Below are 25025 nucleotides of genomic sequence, written 5' to 3' on the forward strand. Positions count from 1 at the left end.
TTGATTTCTTGTAGCAGCTACACAAGTTACTATGTCTAGAACGCTAGATGCTCCTATACAAGCGTCAACCATGGCAGACGGATGGATGGATCCATCGACCCATGGATGCCGATCGATGCTCACTATATACGTACATCACTCCCATACGTGTACCCTTCCTCCCCCTTCTACTCTCTCTCTCTCTCTCTCTCTCTCTCTCTCTCTCTCTCTCTACATACAGTATTACCTGTTTCTCTGTCTCTGTCCATGTTTTCTCTCTCTAGCTAGCGCAGTGAGGAGAGAGAGGGGGGGCGTCCAGGCGGACGGGCTGCTGCTGTGTGCGCTGTGTGTCATGCAATAACTCCACGCCGACATTGAATGCAGTTGCACCCTCTCGCTACTCTCCGCAATAACTCCGGTATTCAATACGGCACCTTCCACCCTTCCCCTCCCCACCACCACCACTTCGTCTTCCTCCTCCAATCCCCCCGTCTCCATCGCCGCCGCCGTCCCTTTCTCCCTCCCTCCCTCGCTGGCTAGCTCCTCCGATGTCCTCGTCTGTTCACTGAGCTTCAGTTCCCTGTTTCATCGGCCAGCGAGCTCGGGATCGACCGATCGATCGGCTCGCGCGTCTGGGGAGAAGAAGATCGATCGGATATTCGGATCGGAGCTAGCCGGCGAGGTCGCGGAGGCGTAGATCCAAGCTCGGGGACGGTCGGTGGAGCGAGATGGGAAGGGGGCAGCAGCTAGGCGCGTGCATGGTGAGGTTCTAGGGTTCGTCATTCGTGGGAGAGGAGGAGGCTGGTTATGCCCGGCGGGATGATGATCCCCGGCCGGAACATGCCGACGGCGGCGGCCATGATCGGCGGCCTCGCCAGCTACGCCGCCTCCCTCGGCCAGGTAACGCAGCAATCCTTATCACCTCTATGCAAACTCTTTGCTTGGTTGTACTCGACCGCCGTGCACCGTCATCAGTGATTCGGTATGCATGTGTGTATGCTTCTATGTTTCATTTCGCTGAGACATTTTTCACGGAAAACTGCAGTAGTACACAGTACCTGTTCTATACTGCAAGCTTAGTTTGGGCTATTTAAGGTGCTTATTTAATCTCGTCCTCGCGAACAATGATTCTGATCTGTATGTGCATGAATCTTGGAGCTAAGTGATACTTCAGTTGGTCGATCCTCTAGTTGAGAAGTCCGGTCAGCTACCCGGGTTCGAGTGCTGGACTCGTGGGTCACGTGGGTACTGTGAGAACCGGAGGAAGGATATCTTCTTCTCATGTTTTGTTTTATTTTCATGAATCTGTGTCTTCAATGTTAAGATTTCTTAAACGTTCTGCTCAAGAAAGTTTTCTTAAACGTTATAAACCCCTTTTCTTTTATATGTAGTACTACTAGTAGGAGGAAATGGGTGGTTTATCGTTATCCTTAAGATGAATTCCTTTATGCGGTCGTATTGCTAGAAAAAGAAGACGGTCATTTAAGTAGGAGATAATTAAATGCTAAAAGCGGAGGAAATGGGTGGTTTATCGTTATCCTTAAGATGAATTCCTTTATGCGGCGTATTGCTAAAAAAAGAAGGCGGTCATTTAAGTAGGAGATAATTAAATGCCAAAATCGGGGCAACGTATCTCCAGGATTAATCCGCTGCATTGCATACGCTATCACTGCATTCATCACTCACCTGAAGATTGAGAAATGCGGGGTTGGTGCAGCTCTTTCTGTGTTCATACATGCTGCTGCACCAGCAGCATACCTGTACATGTTCAAGTTGGGGCATCCTTTATTTCTCAAGCAAGTGTGCTGAGCCGTGCTCTTCTTCCGGATTTAATCCCACCTTGTTCTCCAATTTAATCAGTGCTTTCTCGAATTTATTGCCCCGCCAAAGCGTACCGGAACTTCCTACAGTCTTGCAAGTCAGTACAGATGCTGGCATCTTAAACCATCCACGTTTTACTGCAAAATAAATGCGTCCGCTCCTGTTTTTATTTCTACCTAAGGTACTGTAGTACATGATGTTTGTTTACCTTCCTCTGAAACAACAATATACCTTCAGAAATTTTGTTTCAAAACACGTAGAGGTTGAAGTTGAAGAGGTGATGTAAGATCAAGCCAAAGAACCACCAGCACACGTTTTTGATTCAATTTCATATTGGATTTTAAGTTATCTTGGTCGACTGTGCTTGAAAAGGAACTGCAGCTGACATTGCTATGTTTAATTTAGAACATGATGGATGGGCAGCATCAACTTGCGGTGATGCAGCAGCAGCAGCATCAGAACCATGGCCAACAGCAGCAACCTGTCACGAGCGAGAGTGACATGCATGGCTCACGCCACGATGAGCTGCTGATGGAGAGCAAGTCCGGCAGCGACAACATGGAGGGCGGTGCCGGGTCAGGCTCTGGTGGCGAAGAGCTGCAGGAGGAGGACCTCAGCTTGCAGCAGCCCCGCAAGAAGCGCTACCACCGCCACACCCAGCACCAGATCCAGGAGCTCGAAGCGTAAGTCCATCACTCCGTCTCATCTCAAATTCTCAATGCAGTAGCTTGTGATCCATCCGGTTTTCTCTTGAGTATTTGACGATGTTGCCATGCATGGATGATGCAGGTTCTTCAAGGAGTTCCCACACCCTGACGACAAACAGAGGAAAGAGCTGAGCCGGGAGCTGGGCCTGGAGCCTCTGCAGGTAAAGTTTTGGTTCCAGAACAAGCGCACCCAGATGAAGGTACTGGCATCATCGCTGATCATCACCTCTTTGCATTCATGCTGTGCTGCGTGCTATGTTGCTAATGACATGTTTGCTTTTGCTGTTGCATGGATGGGTGCAGACGCAGCAGGAGCGGCAGGAGAACACACAGCTGCGGGCTGAGAACGAGAAGCTACGTGCTGAGAACGCACGCTACAAGGACGCACTTGCCAATGCTGCCTGCCCCAACTGTGGCGGCCCTGCCACAGCTGTCATTGGTGAGATGTCCTTCGATGAGCACCACCTCCGCATTGAGAACGCGCGCCTCCACGATGAGATCGATCGTATCTCTGCCATTGCCGCCAAGTACGTTGGAAAGCCCGTCGCCAGCCTGCTGCCCAACTCATCAAACATCTCCTCCGTTGTTGCTACTGCCGCACCTTACCCGCAGCCGCTCTCCACCCACCACATCATCCCTGGAGCAGCGGACATGTTTGGCGGCCTCCACCATCGTGGAGCTGCAGCAGGGTTTGACAAGCCTCTGGTGATCGAGCTTGCTGTGGCCGCCATGGAGGAGCTGGTCCGGATGGCCCAGCTTGGCGAGCCGCTCTGGGTCCCTGCCCTGGTTGACGGCGCTGCCACTGAAACTCTCAATGAAGAGGAGTATGCTCATGGGTTCCCCAGGGGTGTGGGGCCCAAGTCACCGGAACTCCACTCGGAGGCCTCACGGGAGACTGTCGTTGTCATCATGAACCATGTCAACCTCGTCGAGATGCTCATGGATGTGGTAATCAACTTAATCAAATGAACATGCTAATTTCCTTCTAGATGCACTATACAGTGTGTTGAGATTGCTAATCAATCTGTCCATGGTGTGCAGAACCAGTGGTCGACATTGTTCTCAAGCATCGTGTCGCGGGCTGCCACGCTTGAGGTGCTGTCCACTGGTGTCGCTGGCAACTACAATGGCGCACTGCAGCTGGTAGTCTCCAAAAGTTTTAATTTTGTCCATATCAGTTTGATCTCATTGATTGTTTCTAATACGAGGTGATCGATGGATGCAGATGACAGCGGAGTTCCAGGTGCCGTCACCGCTGGTGCCGACCCGTGAGAGCCAGTTTGTGCGCTATTGCAAGCAGCACACGGACGGCAGCTGGGCAGTGGTGGATGTGTCCCTTGACGGCCTGCGTGCAGGTGGTGCAGTGGGCTTGCGTGGGCGCCGCCGCCCCTCAGGCTGCCTGATCCGAGAGATGCCAAATGGCTACTCCCGCGTGACATGGGTGGAGCATGTGGAGACCGATGACGCGATGGTGCATGACCTTTACCGTCCACTGGTGAGCTCTGGGCTGGCGTTCGGCGCGCAGCGGTGGGCAGCTGCACTGGAGAGGCAGTGCGAGCGCCTTGCCAGCGCCATGGCCAGCGGTGTCCCTGCAGCATCCACAGGAGGTGATACCGCAGGCGTGGTGAACTCAGCTGAGGGACGCCGGAGCATGCTCCGGCTTGCAGAGCGGATGGTAGCAAGCTTCTGTGGTGGCGTGACTGCATCAACAACGCACCAGTGGACGACGCTGTCGGGGAGTGGCCCTGAGGACGTGCGCGTGATGACACGCAAGAGTGTAGATGACCCTGGCCGCCCTCCCGGCATCATCCTCAACGCAGCCACCTCCTTCTGGCTCCCTGTGCCGCCCGCACGCGTCTTCGGCTTCCTCCGCGATGACGCCACCCGCAGTGAGTGGGACATCCTGTCCAATGGCGGCGACGTGCAGGAGATGGCGCACATCGCCAACGGCCGAGACCACGGCAACGCTGTCTCACTGCTCCGTGTCAATGTATGTCATCTTGAGCTCCTGCATTAGTAGCTAATACTTGTTTCCTGCTCATTTGATCTGACGACACATTGATGCCATGGCCGTGGATGTGGAACGCAGAACGCCAACTCGAACCAGAGCAACATGCTGATCCTGCAGGAGTGCTGCACCGACAAGACAGGTTCCTACGTGATCTATGCTCCCGTGGACGTGGTGGCCATGAATGTGGTGCTCAACGGCGGGGACCCAGACTACGTGGCGCTGCTGCCATCGGGCTTCGCCATCCTGCCCGACGGTCCTGGTGCGGGCGGCGGTGGGTCTCTCCTGACCGTGGCGTTCCAGATCCTTGTGGACTCCGTGCCCACCGCCAAGCTCTCCCTGGGCTCCGTCGCCACCGTCAACAGCCTCATCGCCTGCACCGTCGAGCGTATCAAGGCCGCCCTCGCTGCCGACAACACTACCGGCGGTGGCGCCCGACCACCACCCTATGGTTAGCACCAGTGCTTCTTCCTCACAGGAATGGCTGAACTGAATTCATATCAATATCAATTTCTTCGGCTGCTGATGAATTGTTGTTTGCATTTGGTGGGTGCAGGTGATGAATGAAACTGGTGAGGGATGAAGAGCGGGTTGAATCAAAATCAAATCAGATGAAATTGAGATTTGGGAGGATCTGGCAATGCGGGGAGTCAAGAACGCACCGCGTGCTCTCCTTGCAAGGTGTTGCCTTCTGATTCAGAGGTAGTAGGCGAGGGGCGCAACACTTTGCAAGGGGGTTGGTTCGGGCATTGACTCTCTTCTTCTTTCTCTGTCCTCCCATCCGATCGACCTGCCACTCTCTCACCAGGGGTTTGTAGTAGAAGCAGTTAGACCATGCATGCGTGTCTTTTATTTGGATTCTTGGTGTCTCAAATGTGTCTGTACACCTGAGTTAATTTGACTTGACTTTGGAGATTGTTAAAGTTTGAACCGGTTAACTTGAATGTTTTTTTATCAGTATTCGTTCATTCTGTTGTAGTCCGTCCATCATTCATGGTTCCATCTTTTTTTTTTTCTCAAATCACGCGAAGAGTAATGTGCCTACGGTTCCTCGTTTCTGCATGGATACGTGTTCCTAAATGTCTGTGTCAACGTTCTCTGTGATTTTAGCACACTCTCCTGTGTCAACATTCTCGGTTCTTCAACTAGAAGCCTCGAATTGACTGCATGTCTGCATATATGAAATTCATGAATTCTATTGCTTCTGAAAATTGCACTGTATTAACACAGTACTAGTTCTCCTTGGGTGAAACTCCGAGTCCGTCTCTGTTCCTTTGCCGAGGGAAAATCCGGTCGAGTCCGATTTTGTGCTGGAGTTCTGAAACCGATTCGGAGTTGACACCTGAAGAGACCCCCCAAATAAAACGAGAGGCCAGGGTACGCCCTCTCCATCAACCCAAACACCACGATCAGAGCTCAGCTGATCGACAACAGCAAACCAGAACCACCGCCTACTCGAAGCAACAGCAACCATGGCACGGAGGACGACGAAGCTGCCTCAGATCGCGACGATCCTGCTCGCCGTCCTGCTGCTCCTGCCGTCGGCCGCCATGGGCAAGGCCATCGACGCCACCAAGACCCAGCGCCTCGACCTACCCGACGGGCTGATCGGCCCCGAGAGCGTCGCCTTCGACCGCCGTGGCGCCGGGCCCTACGTCAGCATCTCTGACGGCCGCATCCTCAAGTACGCCGGCAAGAGCGTCGGGTTTACCACTTTCGCGTACAGCCCTAGCTACATCAAGAACAACTGCGACGCACCGTCTGAGCTCCCATCGGTCGCCACCGAGAGCTCGTGCGGCCGGCCGCTTGGCCTTCGGTTCCACAACAACTCTGGCGATCTGTACATCGCGGACGCATACATGGGGCTGATGCGCGTCGGGCCGAACGGTGGGGAGGCGACCGTGCTTGCAACCGAGGCCGGCGGTGCGCCGCTGCGCTTCACCAACGGGGTGGACGTCGACCAGGTCACCGGGGATGTCTACTTTACCGATAGTAGCACGACGTACACGCGGGCGCAGCATCAGATGGTCACCGCGTCGGGAGACTCGACGGGACGGATTATGAGATACAACCGACGGACTAACAAGGTGACCGTGCTCCAGTCCGGCGTGACATACCCCAATGGCATCGCTATCAGCGCCGACAGGAGCCACCTCATCGTCGCCCTCACTGGACCATGCAAGCTGATGAGGTATTGGATCCGAGGGCCTAAGGCAGGGACATCCGAGTTGTTCGCTGACCTGCCGGGATACCCGGACAATGTGAGGCCTGATGGAAAGGGAGGATATTGGGTGGCGTTGCACCGTGAGAAGTATGAGCTCCCGTTTGGAAAGGACAGCCACTTGGTCGCTATTAGGATCGGCGCTGAAGGTGAGAAGCTGCAAGAGATGAGGGGTCCCAAGGATGTTCGGCCAACAGAGGCAGTGGAACGAGGGGACGGCAAAATTTATCTTGGATCCGTAGAGTTGTCATATGTTAGCATTGTTAGTAGTGTTTAGTTCTAGAAATAGAGTTTAATTGTATCGTATAAGCTTTGTCTTCTATTAAATGTTCTTTTGAAAGGATTATTCAAGTTCTACGAGAAATAAGTTAATGGTCATGGTTGTTACTGTACCTGTAGTTTAGTCGAGCTATATTGCAGATGTACTTGGTCTTTCATAAATGCTATAATTATATATTAATTTTAAGAACCTGAAGTGAACTATTTGCTGAAATAAGGAAGCTGGCGAAAGACTTCTTAAAAGGGTCTACGAAAACCTTGAACAAATTCTAGTAAATTTTCATAGTGAATCAAGTTGTTTCCCTCAATTCTTTCTCCCTCGTCAGGCCAACTTTTGTTTCAAGAGACAGAGAAGTACAAACAGTTTTCAAATTATCTTCTACTTGACAGCAGCTCAGGAGCAAGAATTCTTTGTTCTGGCCTTCCTCGATTTCTTCAGTACTTGGATCAGTCCATCAGATGGGTGCCTTCCTCGATTTCTTCAGTACTTGGATACGTGAGCAATCCCTGCTTGTACAGGGACAGGGAGAGAACAGCTCAAAATGGCGGCATCACTGACTAAAGAGCATATGGAGAGAGCCTGTGGAAGAACAAATTCAGTTCAACACTTGGCGGCATTACTGGTGCAAGTAGGAAAGGTGATTTACGATCCGTTTGAGCTCCAAACCCTTGACATGAAGTTTGGAAGGAAGTTAATCGTATACTGTAGTTGCTAATGAAAATTCAAATGGTCTCTGGTCGACCTGACCCTTGCTAATTGAGGCCAGTGTGGATCATACGCGAGTTCCATACCATTCATCACAAGACCAAGTCCAGTCCTCCATCAATGGTCTTTTGAAATAATTTAATGGTCATGGTTGTCTCTATTTTTTTCTACGGAGTATTTTTTTTATATTCAGAGATTTACTTGCTTGCTCCAACAGTCGAGCCCGGCCTTCTCCCAAAAATCAATGACCTTTTCGAAAAGTCCGGCAACCAGTTTGCTGCAACAGAAAAGGGCACACGAGTATAACGAGTTGACACGAGAAAATGAAGCTTTCCAGACAGCGTGGGGGCTCAACCACTGACAAAAGGTCCTCTGAATGCCTCATTGCAGTCCAAGTGCAGCGGCTGGTTCAGTAAACATGTCCGATTAGAGTACCGTCAGCTTTGTTCTGGCATGACACCCAGCTAAACAACGCAGGGAAGCTTGACTTTGGAGGCAACAAAACAAGCCCAACTTGTTCAGTTCGGCTCGACATCTCGCTTTCGTACGTGGAAGATAACCCAGCTCAAAAACTTACTCCCTCCGTTCCACGATGCAGATCGTTTTGATTTTTCTAAATTTATAATTTTTACTATGCACTTAGATACAATGTATGTCTAGATGCGTAATAATATCGAAAAGATGTCGACATCAGATTAGAGTCTTTTCTGAGAGGAATCAGATTACAGTCAAGCGCGGCAACCGGCTCGGTAAACCAAGTCCAGATAAATCACCTTTACCATACCTACCCAGCAGCAACAAATCAACTGGAATGGGCATAAAAAAAGTGATGGCTTGAGCCTTGAGGGATCAGCCGCCACTGAAAAGGTATCGGGATCAGATTGCAGTCATGCTCAGCAACTGGTAGAGCAAACAAATTTCAATTAGGTTACATTACCTACCCAGCGGCCACAAATCAAATGGAAACAGCGTCACAAAGACAGATCTTCTCAGCCATCAGAGACACTAACAAGGGAGAAAGCTTGGCATTTATTTATTCAGTTATCCACTTCAACATCATTTTCTGATACAAGGCAACAAACAATCAAACAAAGGCGCTACCAGCTACTACAGTACAAGCTTCCGGGTATTATTGGTGCTTTTTATATCCGAACAAAGAGCGCTACATTATTGCCGAACCCTTCAAAACTGTTGACATGCAAAGGCCTTCGTTTAGACTCTTATGGCGTTTTAGACCTCGAGGTACTTGCTGGCGGTGTGCACGTCCTTGTCTCCTCGTCCGCTGCAGTTCACCACCACCCTCACACCGTCGGGCAGGGTCGGGCAGAGCTTCTCAAGGTAGGCGAGGGCGTGGGAGGTCTCCAGGGCGGGGATGATGCCCTCCAGACGAGAGACACGCTTGAAAGCTGCATGCGAGTGTCATCATGGGGTCAGATGCTGAACATAGCATTCAGGACAGAAACGTGTGGGTACACTACTGAATCAGTTGTTAAGACAATTTTCAATAGTTCAGAAAAAAAAAACAAAGCACATGTGCACCTCAGCACAGGAAAAACACAGAAATGTTATTTAAACAGTTAGCATATCTCAGGAACATGACATTGGAGTCCCTGCAACGTCAACTAAATATTTAGCAATCAGTCAGTGATTGATCGCATCTTGCTGATTCTACATGTTTAAAATACTCCACATGTGATGTCTTCACTAACTAAAATTTTCCAGCATTTTGAAGCACTCCACATGGGGTGCTCTACTGACTAGCATCTTTAAAATAGTTTCAGCCACAAATGAACAAGCAGCAATGATACTGATATCACTACTGCTACTTAGCGTGTAGACCAGAATCTTGCGCCAATGGAGACCAGCAAATGTGATATATCAAGAAAATTCAGAATGTCCATGTTGTTAATTAGAACAGTTAGTCCTGATATCAGGATGTTCAAAGTTCACACCATAAACCTGTTGCTATCAGTATTTGGTAGGTGGATTGGAAATCAACTAGACCAAATTGGATTGCAAAGGATGGTAAGAGATAGCAATAAACATACCGTCCAGTGCCTCCTGATCTGTTACACTGTCGTACTCGGCACGTCCAATATCCTTCAAGAAACTGTGCTCAGGTCCAACACCAGGGTAGTCCAGCCTATGATTCAAAATAAAAAGGGTCACTTAGCCCACATGATAAGTAACAAATACAGTCTTGTGAATGTAAAAATCAAACAAACTTACCCAGCACTGATGGAGTGGGGTTCAATAACTTGCCCATCATCATCCTGCAGCAAATAGCTCATAGATCCATGGAGAACTCCAACTTCACCCTTTGTCAAAGTTGCAGCATGCTTGTCAGTGTCAACACCATGACCAGCGGCCTCCACTCCAATCAGCCTCACATCTTGATCATCAACAAACTCGTGGAAGAGGCCCATAGCATTTGATCCACCACCAACGCAAGCAACCAACACATCAGGCTTGCCACCCCATTTGTCCATGGCCTGCCTCCGGGTCTCCTGGCCAATAACCTTATGAAACTCCCTCACCATCATTGGGTATGGGTGCGGACCAGCAACCGAGCCCAAGATGTAGTGTGTGGTCTCCACGTTAGTAACCCAGTCACGGATAGCCTCCGAAGTCGCATCCTTCAGGGTTGCTGTCCCAGAATGCACAGCCCTGACCTGTGAAAAAAAAGAAAGGAAGCAAAACAATGATGAGAAAAGTGTTCATATATCTAACAAACACTCCAACAAGAAAAGCAACAACTGTGCTGCTCACAGCCATGCTTTAATGAATAAGTACTGCCAAAAACAACCCAAATTTAATAATCTAAGGAAAGACAGATGTTTTCACCATACCTCTGCACCAAGAAGCCTCATCCTGAAAACATTCAGGGCCTGCCTCTCCATATCCTGTGCACCCATGTAGATGATGCACTGCAGCCCAAAACGGGCGCACACCGTGGCAGTGGCAACACCATGCTGGCCAGCCCCTGTCTCAGCAATGATGCGCTGCTTCCCGAGCCGCTTGGCGAGCAAGGCCTGCGCCACGGCATTGTTGATCTTGTGCGCGCCGGTGTGGTTCAGATCCTCCCTCTTGAGGTAGATGAGCGGGCCCGTGCCGTCGGTGCGCTTGTAGTGCTCGGTCAGGCGCTCCGCGAAGTACAGGGGGCTCTCACGGCCGACGTAGTCCTTGAGGATACCGTCAAGTTCTTTCTGCAAAGCAGGAGAGCAGGGTCAGACATAGCTCTTGGGTGTCATCCGTCTATAAATATAGAAAGCAATAGCTAAATCCCTTCGTCATGGTTCGTGGGGCACAGGAATCTGATGATACAAGAGTGTCAAATTCTACCATGTTTTTTTAAAAAAAAAACTGAAGTGGTAGATTTTACATTTCTCTGGGTGATTTTGAATCATGGCATGATTGGGTGCATTTTTCCTGCCCTTCCTGCAAATCCTCTTCAGGTAGAGGTAGGTACCTGTCCGGGACTGAAAACAGTGGAACGCTAGCTTCTACAGTAGTGTGGTGTGCGCCTACACGGGCTTTTTGGATGGTGGAAAGGGGGCCGATGGGACCGAAAAATCAAACTCGCCCAGGGGACAAAAATCTCTCCGGCCAATTAAACGCGGCATCACGTAACGACGGGAAATCACGCATCGGGAACCATCAGCACCAGTGCTAACTTAATCTCGCGGTCAAACAACCCCCCACCAGTGAACGAGAGTGCCCAAATCGCTCATCGAATCGGTAAAAGTGGATCTCGGAGCACCAACGGGTGCGAAACCCCCCGAATCTGAAGCCCGGCACAGAGAAGGAGGGCGTTGTCGGCGTTACCTGGAACTCCTCGTCGGTGGCGAGCGCGTGGAAGGCGTTCTCGAGCTCGGTGAGCGCGTGCATGAGCGTCTCGGGCACGTACTTGCCGCCGAACTTCCCGAACCTCCCCATCGTGTCGGGCCTCGCCATCCCCGCGACCGCCGCGCCGTTCTCCACCGCCGCCGACGGAGCCTCCGCGGCCACCGCCTTCGCCGGCCGCATTGCCGCCGCGGCCACCGCGCCCCTCCGCGATGCCGCCGACGACGCAGACGACGCGACCCTTAGCACCGCGAGCGGGGAGCGGGCGGTGGAGGATCGGGACGGGGCGGCGGCGGCGGCGCGGCTAGGGCTCCCGATTGCGGCGGCCATGGGTGGTAGAAATGGCAGGAGGCGGCTAATAGGAGAGATGCTGAGGCGGGGACGGGGTTGGGGGTGGTGGTCGGGGTGCAGCGGGTACCCGGCGCGGCGGGTATATATCGCGGTAGCCTTTGGAATTCCGGGGCGGGGGTAGGTGGGTCCACGGCGGCCCGGCTGGACCCGGCGCTCGCGCCACGGTCCACGCCCCGCGCGCCACCCCTGGCTGGCTCTCTGTGCGGTGCAGGTGGACCGGGTGCGGGGAGGCGGGGGCGGGGTTGACTGGGTCGGGCCGGGGCCCACCGGATCGGGGACGCTCGCGGAGCACGTGCGAGGGCGAGGCGGAGCCGCTCGTTGCCTTCCCCCCGTGCTCCTCCTTTTGCGGCTGTCCGGGCAGGGGCAATCGACCGTCCCACGTGGACCGGCCTCCGCCGCCCGCTCGGTGTCGACGGGAGGATCGGGACGGCGAGGTCGACGCCGGCGGGGATCGTCCGTTGAGATATCCGAGCGCGCGCGGTGGGTCGGTTGGTGAGATATCGATGGCGACGGGGGAGGCGTTTTGCGTCACGGGTTTTAATTCCCGTTTCGCTTCTCTCTCTGCTCCTATTTGTTTCCGAGGTTCTATAGCACGTTTGTTCCAGAGTTTACCTTTTGTCGTCTCCTTTTCTTTACGGTGTTTGGGCGAATTTTGATTCCATCCCTTTAAATTCTCTTGAATTTGTACCAAACCGAATGAGCCTCTGTCGCTTCGCCGTCGCATCCAGCTTGGCAGCTTGCAAGTTGCAACCGGTTAATAAGATGGCTGGTGTGAAACTAAACTAGTCGAAGCAAGTCGTGCACTCACCTGGCCTGTCCCGAAATACAAGGGGACTGCGAGTGGTTTTCGAGGAAAAGTACGTTGCTGTATGTCATACGTCAGTGGTTTCATAGATCGTCTCATGCAATGTCACGTAGGATTTTTTTTTATGATGTGGAGGAGAGAGAGCGAGGAGAGTACGTAGGATTTTTTTATGATGTGTAGGAGAGAGAAAGAGATCGTTGTTTTACGAAACAACCGCTTCATGAGCCAAATTGTAGGACTACGAGATAACTCAACAACCATTGTATGACTTATTATTATCATGTAACTTATAATATTTTCTTTTTTATATGCATAAATTAAGAAATTATATAGATCTACCAGATAATTTAATGTATAAGAACGAGATTTATAAGATAACCCATGGTAAGGTTCGTTGGTCTTAAGATGTTAATGTATGAGAACGAGTGTTTGTTCGTTAGAAATATCTTCGAATCGGACATTGTGCCTCTCCAATGAACGTGAAAGCAACGGCCTGCTGCTGCTATCTGGTTGACATCGTCGCCGTGTACAGGATCGGACGGCGGTCTCGGGCCGTTCGTGAAAGCAAATATAGGAATAGACAAATATAAGTCCATAATAAGCACACATCGTAGTGTGTGTAGGAGTACACAATATCTCCACGTCATGAGAGGTGCAGGGTTAATGGCGCGTGCGTGAAAGTGACGTGGCCGTGCCTATCGCCTTCCACATCGAATCCACTGTGAAACCGATCGACACGCATGGCACGATCGACGAGCAGTACTGCTGGTCCACTGTTTGTGCTTATATTACGGTGGCTGCGGTGAGCATTACTTATTATTTCTAATTAACTTGTAAGCCCCAGCTTTGACACGACGATGAGCCGGCCATTGCTCGGAATGCGCCTGATCCAAACCCACTCTTTAGTACTAGTTGTGCAACCGATATTACTATTTCGGTACTAAAGAGAATCTTTAGTATCGGGTCAAATAACCAGTACTAAAGGAGTATTAAAAAATAAAAAAAAGAAATCCGTCGACCGGAGCTCCAGCCGCACAGCACCTAAGCCTCGCACCGAAGAGAGAGGGAGGGAGGCGGCGTACTTACGTTGCTCAACCTGCCGCCACCGTTCCTCAGCCCCTCGATTGCCGCCACCGTCGGATCTAAGGGAGAGGTGGCCTTTACTTCAAGATCCACACGCTTCTTGCTTTGCCATGCCTCCCGCTGGAGCTCCGCCGTTTCTTGCTCCGCCATGCCTTACCGACGCTCCGCTGCCTCGCCGCATCCTTCCTTCTTGCCTCCACTGCTCCTCACCACATGTAAGAGGTGAGGGGCGAGCGAAGGGGGGAGAAGAGGGGTGGCGACGGGAAGGGCGGCGATGAGATCTGTGTGGGGAGAGGGAGGGGATTCAGCTAAGGAGAGAGAGGGGATTCGGTGAGGAGAAGAAGAGAGAAGGCGCGGGTGAGAGGATGAGGGGACGAGCGGAGCGGATAAGTGTGGGGAGGGGGGTGAACATGGGTGAGAGAGAAGGAGGGTCGATGCGTGAAAGGAAGTTGCGATTTAGTACCGGATGAAGCCTCCACCTGGTACTAAAAGACCCTCAGGCATATTAGTACCCATTGGAGGCTTCAACCGGTACTGATAGGTGACATTTAGTATTGGGTGAAGTTTCCACCCGGTACTAAAGAGGTCACGGGAGCTCCTCGGGAACTGGTTGTTAGGTTCGATACTAATACTTATGTTAGTAGTGGGTTGAAACACGACTGGTACTTAAGTCTCGGGATAAATGGTTTTGCAGCAGGGAGCCCGGAGGTTGTTTCCCGGCAAAAGCCGGCCGGCCGCTAGCCCCGGACGGAGGAGGCTGCACGTCGTCGGCGGCGCGGCGCTCGCAGCATCCACAGCTGCGGCGAGCCCACGCTGCCTGCTGCTTCCCGTTGCATCGTCGTTGGTCAAAGATGAGCAGAGATCGATGAGGCTCCGGTCCTCCGACGGCACCGTAACTAGCTAACGTTGTTGGCCTCTGGGATCTCCTAATGTTGTTTGGCTTTGGTGATCCTACACGGTCAACGACACACCTACTCCATCGCGCGATCATCAGGCACCTTGCATGTGGAAGCACAGCACGCTTACCTACCTACCCTACTGCATGTACGAACCTCGAGTGAATCTAAATTACGTGCAGCGCACGAGGTTACAGTGCGCAACGTACCCGAGGAGAGGAGATGACGTTGTTTTATACAAGTGCGCACACGGGAGTGTTTGGTGCGGGGTACTAAACTTTAGGAGAGGTCACATCGGATGTTCGGACGCTAATTAGGAGGATTAAACATGAACTAATTATAAAACTAACTGCAGAACCCCTATACTAATTCGCGAGACGAATCTATTAAGTCTAATTAATCCATCATTAGCAAATGGTTACTGTAGCACCACATTGTCAAATCATGAACTAATTAGGCTTAATAGATTCGTCTTGCGAATTAGACTCCATCTGTATAGTTAGTTTTGTAATTAGACTATATTTAATACTCCTAATTAGTATCTAACATCCGATACGACAGGTACAAAGTTATGAACCTGTATCAAATAGGCCTACTTATCCTCAGGAAGGGCCATCGATGATCCATCCATCCATCCGCACATGAGGGAGCACCGCGCGCTTCACGTGATCCGTCTCCGTGGTCCGATCCGATCCGCGCTGGCACCACGCATGGGGACAAGCAGCCAACGACAGGCACGCAGGCGGCGGGTCCTACATACTTGTATATATATATATAAATAAATAATACACATGTGCAACTGATTAATGGGCTAAGAGGTCAAACTGATCCACGCTACGTGGCATCAGATCACACCGCGTGGAGCCCACCGTCAGAGTTATTTGTTTTAGATGAGATTGTCCGTCGTGAGTTTAATCCTGTAAAATCTAGTGGGATGACCTCATTTTTCATGATTATATCATTTATTAGTTTGTGGTCGTTTTGGTCCCATTTTCGGAAGACGACGCAAGCAAGATGCATGTTCTCTGACATCTGTGACATGCTCGTCCAAAACAAAATTTGGAGCTGCTGCTAGCTATGTTCAGTTCGGACGAGAAAAACACGCATGGAGCAAATCTGGAAAAAAAAAAACATGTGCGCCTGGAGCGTGCGGCGGCGGCAAGGCAACAACAGCAGGAGCAAAAAAAAAAGCACCTTTTAGCGGCCTGGTTGCCGCCGTTATAAACACAGCAGAATGGCATATGAACACACGACCAAATCTTGCACAAACAACAGCATCAAAGCAGTAGTGATTCTCGTCGTCTTTCTCCGTCCAGGAGAACATCATCCACACCCCACATCCCCTCACAATGCAGCATGTCAAACACAGGAGGAAAGAAGGGGCATCATCTCTTCTATTTCTTTTCATATCCAGCACATACCAGCAGAGTTCTCAAATTCCCAACCAACAACAACAGAAGAGAACCCGGCACATAAGAATCTCCAAAATTTACTACATCTTTGACAGTTTAGTCATGCACATACAGTTAGTCAACACAACACACATTGTGCTGCAGGGTTTACTCTTTCCCAAAGGTAATTCTGAAAGTTTACGATGCAGGAATTAGTGTACTCTAGGTGCATCCATTGTTAATCTGGCTAAATCAAATCAACAAAGATTAAGACTGCTCACATGAAATTGCAGCGTCTCCAGCTGGGGTGCAAAGGCCAGATAGTGAGTCAGCTGAAGAAGGTCGTGTCTAATTGGACCATTAGTGGAGATTGTTATTTCACATGTCAGGTGCCTCAAATTTGTAAAAATGGATGTCCGACTTCTTTCCACCATATGCCCCTGAACATGACCAAAGCAGATAAGAAAACATTATTAGCTCCTGCATTTTGACAGGTGAACTGTGAGGTTAGTAAACTAGTAAAGAAATTAAAATTTAATCCACATACCTGTGACAACCATACTGGATGATATGCATCCATATCAGCACGCATATGTAGCACCTTGACTGCCGAAATACTGGGAATCACAGTAAATGCATGGCCCAGTTCTTTATTATCCTTTTTAAATGTTACCGATGCCTTCTCCAACTTAGAGCAATCATGAAGGCGTATAGGAATCACATCCCCTTTGTATTCAAAATGAACAAGACCGGAAACATGAAACTCAACCATCTGGACACGCATATGGTAGATAAGCAAATGTCTCAGTTTATCCAGCTGGTGTGGTATATTCAGATCAGTCGCGCCCGAGCATGCAGTGATCTCCAAGTCCTCAAGGCTACAACAATTTAACAGCAAGCCTGGAAGATCTCCAACTATATGAACAGAGTGCAGAAGAAGGCTTCTGAGTTTTGCAAAGCCACATATATCCGAGTGTGGCTTTATAGAAACATCGGCAAGAAGCAAGGCCTGGATAAAAGGGCCATCTTGAGCACCTAAAGCCTCAAGAGGGAAGTGATACAAGTTTTTTTATTGGTTCTCCAATATACTTTTTGGACCACAGGTTAATATCTATAATCTTCGCCTTTGCTGCAGTGGCAAAGTGAATCCACCTATCAAGATGATATGAGGATTTATTTTCAAGGCTGCACCTGATGCTGAACTTATTGAGCCCTATTCCGCTGTGCTGTTGTATAATGGAACTGACTGTCTCAATGAACTTTGCTCTTTCTATTTTAACACAATCCTCGTCATTGGACCGGTTTTTGGTGCCATCAAAACAGAGGTTAGGGTGGTGTGTCCATAGCATTCGCCAGTTTTTCGACATAATGCTTGACCTTGCAGCCTCTTTCAGTGAAAGCAGAGACAGTACAAGAGGTTGAATTTCCTGTGACACCATCGGATGATAAGAAGGGTTAGGTTTGATCAAAACTACCGAATAGGCATGGCAATCAAAAGTAATTAGGAGTCAGGATACACAACGACTAAAACCAGAACATTGAACCCTTCTTTTCTGCAAGGAAAAGCTGAGCACATTCAGATCAGACACTAAACAGATAAGAAAGTGCAAAGGAACCGAACCACAAATGGAGACATTCAACTCAACCAAACTCAGCTAGAATTTACCAATTCAACCCACAGGCAATCCTAAAGTTTACCAAAATCCCAGGAACATGATAGATGTAGTTAAGAAAAAACTGCAAAAGATTGTGCTATACAGAAACTAGACCATTTGAATGCATTGGAACCAAACAAGGTTGAAAATTGGATATTAGATGGACCGGAGAACTGTATGTGCATGTAGTGCGGGTGAAGCGTCCCCACATAAGTAGAGACTAAATGTGTTACAAATATCAGTCCCAGGAGGCTGATAGCACATTTATTCGACAGATAATTCAGTTACCGTATAACTCCCGAGGGAGCGGGCGTGAAAGCCACGCAGCGATAAACAGTAAATAAATAACGGCGGCTAACCAAGCGACTGCCAAAAGACAGTACTCGGGACTACACGGCAGCAGCAGCATCTTGGGTAGGCCAACACCACAGGCAGCGTTGGGTGCGGACACAACCTCTACTCAAGGTCCTCGGCGACGAAGTCCGGGTCTTCCTCTGTGGCAACGAAGCAAGGGTGAGTACAGACGTACTCAACAAGTCCAACCCCATCCACGGAGGGGGATACAAGCAAGTTTATGCACAAGTATATCAAGGATAGGCTAGAGTTTGTTTGCGGTAAAGCTGAATTTTAACACATGCAGGGGATTGTTTTCAAAAGGGTTTTTTATAAAGGTTTCCGTTACTACCCAAAACATTGAGTGGGGTTGATCCTACACAAAGGATCCAAGTTTTTATCGCTATCGGACTCCCCGTCCGCCATAGCGCACGGCACAACTGCCGGACTCTTCCGAAATCCAACACCCATGCACACACACATGACATTCTTGCCCAATTGCTAGTTATGTGACCAAGCCGTAACTCGTCCAATACCGTGGACACGGCTACCCGGATAGGTTTTAACTCTGCAGAGGGTGTACACTTTTCCCACAAGTAGGGTACCGCAGCAAGATCACCTTAGTGTCGATGCGGATCCTAACAAAGCCATTACCCACCTTAGCTAAGACTGGCTAGCCCTCGCGGAAACACCCAAGGGGTTCACGGCTCGTCCATGAGACCGTAACTGGGACCTAAGTCACCAAGATCTTACTCCTTTTCCATGGGTTCCCGTTGCTCACCAGCACCCCTGAGGACTAACAGTTCAGCTAGTGGGATTTATGCTAAGCCGTTGCCCATACAACGGTCGAGTGGTTGCACGATGGTGGAATTAGGCAAGATGACACATCAACTCGGTCCTTAAATATGACAAGATGGATATCTCCCGACATTGCTCAACCACCAAGGTACGAGCACAACAACAGAGCATCCCACACAAGGAACACCCATCCATCCCGTCTACACATCCTCTTTTCCCGAACCCATAAGCCATTTCTCTTACTTGGACGCACACACACATTTATTTTTCCGAATCCACCATTGTAATATTGATTTCAGTTGAGTAACAAATTCCTAAGCGTTCTAGCAGTGGTTATCATCTAAACAGAGCAAGTCATATTTAGAGATAAGCGTAGGATAACAAGGAATGTTTATAACAATCAAGGGGTGGCTATCCAACCATGTCTTGCGATGAAATAATATGCACTTTGTAAAACAGGCCAATAGGTTGTGTTTGAAAAATTGGGTAATAAATATGCATCAAAGGGTGAGATTGGACTTGCCGTCTTCAAAGCCTTCCGGTAGCTCCGGCTCGCGGTACTGGTCCTCGGGCTCGGGCTCGCGGTCAAACTCCTCTTCGGGCTCCTCCTCGGGCAATCCGCGATCTACGGCACGCACAAACAGACACACAAATAAATAAAAGAGGAAACGGTTTTTTAACCGTGAGCTCCGAACAGGAAACGTGAACGGAAAATAGGTAGAAGGATTATTTTTGAGAAATTTGGATATAGATCGGCGAAAGTATTCTGGAGGATGACGTGGTAAAATTTGGGATTAATTGGAGGAAGTTTGGCGCATGAAATGACGGGTTAAACATGAATTAGGGGCTTAAACGGAGGCTTAGGGCTGATTTATAATAAACCAGGGACCTATGTGTAAATACTTTCGGGGATGGAGGGGCTTATTTGCGAAACTGCTATAAGAGTGGTGGAAGGACTATTTCGCGAATAGTGGATTTCAGGGGGTTAGATCGGAATTTGGGTTTCTTCTTCCTTTGGTGCGCACAGTACACAGGGGGAGAGAGGGAGGGGCACGGCCGGGCCTAGGGGTGGCGGCTTAGGGTCGCCGGCGGCGAGGGGAGGCGGCGGGAGAAGGTGGAGGGGTTCGGGGAGGCCCCATTTTGCTACTCACCTTGGGGATTTGGGTAGGGAAGGGGGTGCGGCCGGTGGTGGGTCTCGGCGGCGGCGGCGGCGGCTCGGGTGGCGGAGGCAGGGGAAACGGGGAGTGGTGGTGTTGGTGGATGGAGAGTGGGGAGGGCCGGGTGGCTTTTATAGGCGGCGGGGAGGGCGCCGGCGGTGGCGTGCGGGGCCGGGACGCGGCGTGGTGCCAGGCGCCGGGGCGGAGTGGCGGCGGCGTACGGCGGGGTAGGGGCCGGGCAGGCCGGCCGGGGAGTCGGCGCCGGGCGGCAGCACGTGCCCCGGGCGCGGGCCCAAGGCGGCCGGGCGGCGTGGCGCCAGGCGCGCCGGCGGGGCCAGGAGGGCCGAGGTGACCGGCGGGACCGAGCCGAGCGAGGGGGCCGGTGACGGGCGGAGGTGACCGGCGGGACCCCAGGCGGGCGGCGCGGGTTCGAGCGACGGGGCAGTATGGCGCCAGGGATGGGGGGCGCCGGAGTAAATGGCGTTGGCCGGCCAGGAGGTGTGGCGCCAGGGGGAGGTGACGCCGGGTGCCAAGAAGAAGAAAGAGGAGGAGAGAGAGGAAGGAAGGAGGAAGAAAGAAGAAGAAAGAGGAAGAAAGAAGAAGGAAAAAGAAAAGGAAAAAGGGGGAGGGAAAAGAGAAAGAAAGAAGAAAAAGAAAGGGACCGGCGGCGATTGCGGCACGCGGTCGGAGCACGCGCGTAGCGTCTGACAACGGCACGCGGCGAGATTTACGGGCACGGATAGAAAGGTAGGGGTCGGCATGGGTACCGGGACGGCGAAATCGCCGGGGAGATTTCCGATTTCCGGGAGCTCGGCGGTAAAAAGATTTTAAAGACAGTTTTTAATGGGTGGTTTTAGTTGGTGATTTCTACGGGTGTTACAGCGGGGAAGGTTGAGCGGTCTGCTCAACTCACCAGAGATGGAGAAGGCAGCGCAGCCATGGCTGATGGGAGCGAGGAAGATGATGAAGGGGAAATAATTTGGTCCAGAGTACTCCATTCGGAAGAATTGGTTTGACCACGATGTCAAAATATGGAAGACACAAGGACTGGTATCAAAGTCGGAGAGGCACTCCGATTCGGTGCCAAAAAATGAAAATTCCCAACGCTATATGTGGCCCACCGGTTCTACGACGAGTTGTGGTCGTCACAAATGCAAGAGGTTGATGGCGCACCATTTTGTGATGATATGAGATGTTGTTCTATAATGCTTGTTTTACTTTCGTCATAGATCCGTAGTGGCTGAGGGCTGGTGCCGATGAACTATGATGAACCTAGGATTTTTGTCATAGATATGGTTTGTTCAATGATGAAGTTTTAGAACATCACGCGCAAAACGTCATGGAAGCTATTATTTCTAGTAATGCTCGGAACATCCGACGCTTCATTCGATGGCACCATCAGATCATCCGGTCTTGAACAGGTTTTTATCAAAACCTTCTGAAGTATTTCAATGTAAATATGCTTCGTCCGATGGTCACTTCAATATAGCATCGGATCATCAGGTGCTGTAGGATTTTCTCTATCTTCACTGTGCATTTGCGACGCTTGTAAAATTCACCCCGTCGGATCATTCGGTACCTTTGTAGTTTTTCCTGTTGTACCAATTGCTTCAATGGTTGCTCCCATGCACCGATGGATAATCCAGTGCTACTTATTTTTCTAAATTGAATACCGTTATTTGAGCACCATGAATACTGTCACTTGCATGCTCTAGAATTATTCTATCTTGATTTTCACTATCATTTGCACACTTGAATATCATAGAATAATCTTAGATACTATGGCTTGGACACTCAAATACCATGATTTGGATCTTGCCATGGTGTGGTTCGCATTCTTGGGACCTATGAAACTACATTCTTGACAAACCAATAGTCCCAATGATCATGTGGTCACTCACTCACCAAAATCAGAAACTATGGCCTAATAGGTCATTGTTCCTCACACTAACCTTTAGAACACTTGGATAAGTGAAATTCCACGAAATGGTGAAAAATCAGGCACCACCTCCCCTAGGTCGCCATGGAAAGAATGAAACTCGAGCTCTTAGCTAGTCTTGTTGGTGGCTCGGGCAGGAGGAAGAAGAAGCCAGCTTTACTGGAGGAAAATTAGTACTGGGTGGAGAGGTTTCACCTGGTATTAATAGGTTGCATTTAGTACCGTGTGAAGCCTCATATCGGTACTAATAGTCCTCCTGGGGACTAACCGTTAGGTTTAGTACTAATGTTGCTCATATTAGTATCGGGTCAAAAAGCAGCCGGTACATACAAGTCGGGTGTTGGGTCCAAGGAAGTCGGGTGTTGGGTCCAAGGAAGGATGTGTACTTCGGAGGCTTGTTGTTAGGCATTTACTAGTTTTGGTATTGCTTACTTGCTAAAATAGTTGCTAGGAATACACTTCAATTCTACGTAGTGAATTGTATCACTCTTCGACTATACGATGAGTAAATGTATGTATTGCTCTTCTTAGAATTGGGGTATTTGTATCCTTTTTATCCTGATTTAATAATCGGGGATGCTTCAAATTGGGACTCGAAAAAAATGGTTAAATGCATGTTCAGTAGAACCTGATCCTGTCAATGAGGCTTGTTAGATGGCCTTGGAGTTTATAAAATCTTAGTTTTCACTTGAAAAAACCCCATTATATAAATGCGAATCATCCTTTCTCCTGACAAGCTTTGAATAATAATATATTTAATTACATCATACATCAAAACAATCAATGCAACTTGATACAATGAGTTCATGACCAACTTTAAGTGCTGATTGACTGACCGAATCACACTACAAAAGCAGAGTCGTAATAAAATATAAAGTCAACACTAGAGATCTAGGGAAATGCAGGCACATATATAGCTAATCAAGTGGGACATTTTTTTTCTCTTGTGAGAATATTAGTTTCAAGAAGTGAGTTAATTTTTCTTGTTTTCAAATAAGTTTTTTGAATAATTGAGTGATTGTCTAACCATCTAAATTGTATTGAGCCTTATACATTTGGGTGATGTAGTTTACGAGATACTCCCTTCGGTGTTAACTTTACGACGTTGAACTAATTAGCTTCTCATAAACATTACAGATTAACAACAAAGAGTATATTAAACTTGCAGGTGATTTTTAGTCAGCAAATGTGCATTTTCTTAATTTTTCTTGTGTTTTGATGGCATTGGTGGGTGTTAGCAGCCCTATAACTCTGAACTGGTCAGCCCACTTGAACCATTTTTTTAGTATCAGCAGCAGTTGTTTAAGTACCATTTGCCGGCCACTCTGCTAAAGTAATTAACCTTGCCGGCCACTCCCATCGTATTTATCACTTGCAGCTCTTGCCTGTTTCGGGCCAAAAAAGTCCTTATCCAGAGAGCCGTTTGCATCGAGGTGGCAGGATTGCAGGAATGGCCTCGCCCACCATCCGAGCCGGCCGCCGCGTGGTGTTCTTCCCGTTCCCTTACCAGGGACACTTCAACCCGATGCTCCGCCTCGCCGGCGCTCTGCACGCGCGCGGCGTCGCGGTCACCGTGTTCCACACCGATTTTCGCGCGCCAGACCCGACCTACTACCCCTCGGACTACCGCTTCGTGCCGGTGCCGGTCCATGTGCCCACAGAGCTCGTGGGGTCGGAGGACATCGCGAGGCTCGTGATGGAGCTGAACGTCAGCTGCGCAGCGCCGTTCAAGGAGCGGCTGGCGGCGCTGCTTGCGGGGGAGGAGGAGGAGGAGGAGGAGGAGGAGGCAGGAGGCGTCCAGTGCGTGATTACAGACGTCATTTGGTACTCGGCGCAGGCGGCGGCGAGGGAGCTCGGCGTGCCGGCTCTGGGGCTCATGACCAGCAGTGCTGCGAGCTTCCGGAACTTCATGGTCTACCCGACACTGATTGAGAAGTGCTACTTGCCTGTCCAAGGTAACTACAGCAAATCGAAATGTTTGCTGTTTAGTACTAACGCTTATTCTAACAACCAGACACCAAAAATTCTCTGTTTCCTCTTTGCACGGCAGAGGAGCACAAGGATGATCCAGTCGACGTGCTGCCACCGTTCCGTGTGAGGGACCTTCAACGCATCGAGACGAGCAGCCTTGCCGACTTCGCCAGCCTGCTCGGGCACACAGTTGATGGAGGGCGGCAGTCCGCCGGCCTCATAATCAACACCGTCGAGGCCATCGAGGGGGTTGACCTCGACAAGATCCGCGAGGACATGTCCATCCCCGTGTTCCCCATCGGCCCTCTCAACATGGTCTCGCCGCCGGTGGAAAGCAGCTTGTACGAGTTGCAGCAAGACCGCCGGTGCCTCGACTGGCTGGACACGAAGGCGCCTGGCTCCGTTATCTACGTGAGCTTCGGGAGCCTTGCTGCCATGGACCCGCACGAATTTGCGGAGCTGGCTTGGGGCCTGGCTGACAGTAAGCGCCCGTTCATTTGGGTGGTCAGGCCGAGCCTCATCCGCGGGTTCGAGTCCGGTGATCTGCCCGAAGGGTTTCGGGAAGAGATTGGCGATCGAGGCAGGATCGTCGACTGGGCTCCGCAGGATGAGGTGCTTGCTCACCCTGCAGTTTGCGCTTTCTTGACTCACAATGGTTGGAACTCGACGATGGAGGCTATATCACAAGGCGTGCCGATGATATCACGACCTTTCTTTGGTGACCAGTATGGAAATGCTATGTTCGTGTGCGACGTTTGGAGGGTTGGAGTGGAGGTTCAAGTGGAAAACCAGCTCGAGAGAGTGAAGGTCAGAGATGCTATTGAGAAACTGATGGGGAGCAAAGAAGGGAAGGAGATTAGAGAGAGGATGACGAACCTGAAAGAGATAGCGGAGAAAGGCATTAAGGAGAGTGGATCATCTCACACAGCTTTCCTTAACTTGGCTGATCTCATATTTTCACTATGAAACACTTGGAAGGTACAAAGCGTATTTGTTATTGCTATGGAACGCATGGATTGGACGTGTACTTTCCTTTTGTAGTTTTATTCAATTTCCACCTTGAACTAGGAACCTAATTTAAC

At 50.1% G+C, this 25025-nt stretch overlaps 4 protein-coding genes and 1 pseudogene across 4 annotated transcripts; 3 read left to right on the forward strand and 2 right to left on the reverse strand.

The window, feature by feature from the left end:
* The first annotated feature begins 373 nt into the window (after positions 1 to 373).
* Positions 374 to 5483, forward strand: LOC117861222 (homeobox-leucine zipper protein ROC7). Its single transcript, XM_034744745.2, has 8 exons — positions 374 to 879; positions 2206 to 2483; positions 2590 to 2707; positions 2811 to 3455; positions 3549 to 3650; positions 3733 to 4497; positions 4597 to 4966; positions 5072 to 5483. The coding sequence occupies exons 1-8, from the start codon at positions 787 to 789 to the stop codon at positions 5080 to 5082; spliced, it is 2382 nt and encodes a 793-aa protein (XP_034600636.1). The 5' UTR covers positions 374 to 786; the 3' UTR covers positions 5083 to 5483.
* A 145-nt stretch (positions 5484 to 5628) lies between these two features.
* Positions 5629 to 7125, forward strand: LOC117861223 (protein STRICTOSIDINE SYNTHASE-LIKE 10). The gene has a single exon (XM_034744746.2). The coding sequence runs from the start codon at positions 5988 to 5990 to the stop codon at positions 7011 to 7013; it is 1026 nt and encodes a 341-aa protein (XP_034600637.1). The 5' UTR covers positions 5629 to 5987; the 3' UTR covers positions 7014 to 7125.
* Positions 7126 to 8734: 1609 nt separating this feature from the next.
* LOC117861175 (tryptophan synthase beta chain 1) lies at positions 8735 to 11970 on the reverse strand. The gene is made up of 5 exons (XM_034744690.2): positions 11547 to 11970; positions 10571 to 10927; positions 9951 to 10393; positions 9770 to 9864; positions 8735 to 9127 (listed from the first exon to the last, which is right to left on the reverse strand). The coding sequence occupies exons 1-5, from the start codon at positions 11892 to 11894 to the stop codon at positions 8952 to 8954; spliced, it is 1419 nt and encodes a 472-aa protein (XP_034600581.1). The 5' UTR covers positions 11895 to 11970; the 3' UTR covers positions 8735 to 8951.
* A 4200-nt stretch (positions 11971 to 16170) lies between these two features.
* Positions 16171 to 17529, reverse strand: LOC117861696 (F-box/LRR-repeat protein At3g58900-like; annotated as a pseudogene).
* A 5803-nt stretch (positions 17530 to 23332) lies between these two features.
* LOC117859511 (DIMBOA UDP-glucosyltransferase BX9) lies at positions 23333 to 24970 on the forward strand. Its single transcript, XM_034742632.2, has 2 exons — positions 23333 to 23927; positions 24023 to 24970. Exons 1-2 carry the CDS (start codon positions 23423 to 23425, stop codon positions 24907 to 24909), a joined length of 1392 nt encoding a protein of 463 aa, XP_034598523.1. The 5' UTR covers positions 23333 to 23422; the 3' UTR covers positions 24910 to 24970.
* Positions 24971 to 25025: the final 55 nt, after the last annotated feature.

The sequence above is a fragment of the Setaria viridis genome, chromosome 6 (genome assembly GCF_005286985.2).
Source record: "Setaria viridis chromosome 6, Setaria_viridis_v4.0, whole genome shotgun sequence".
NCBI lineage: Eukaryota > Viridiplantae > Streptophyta > Magnoliopsida > Poales > Poaceae > Setaria > Setaria viridis.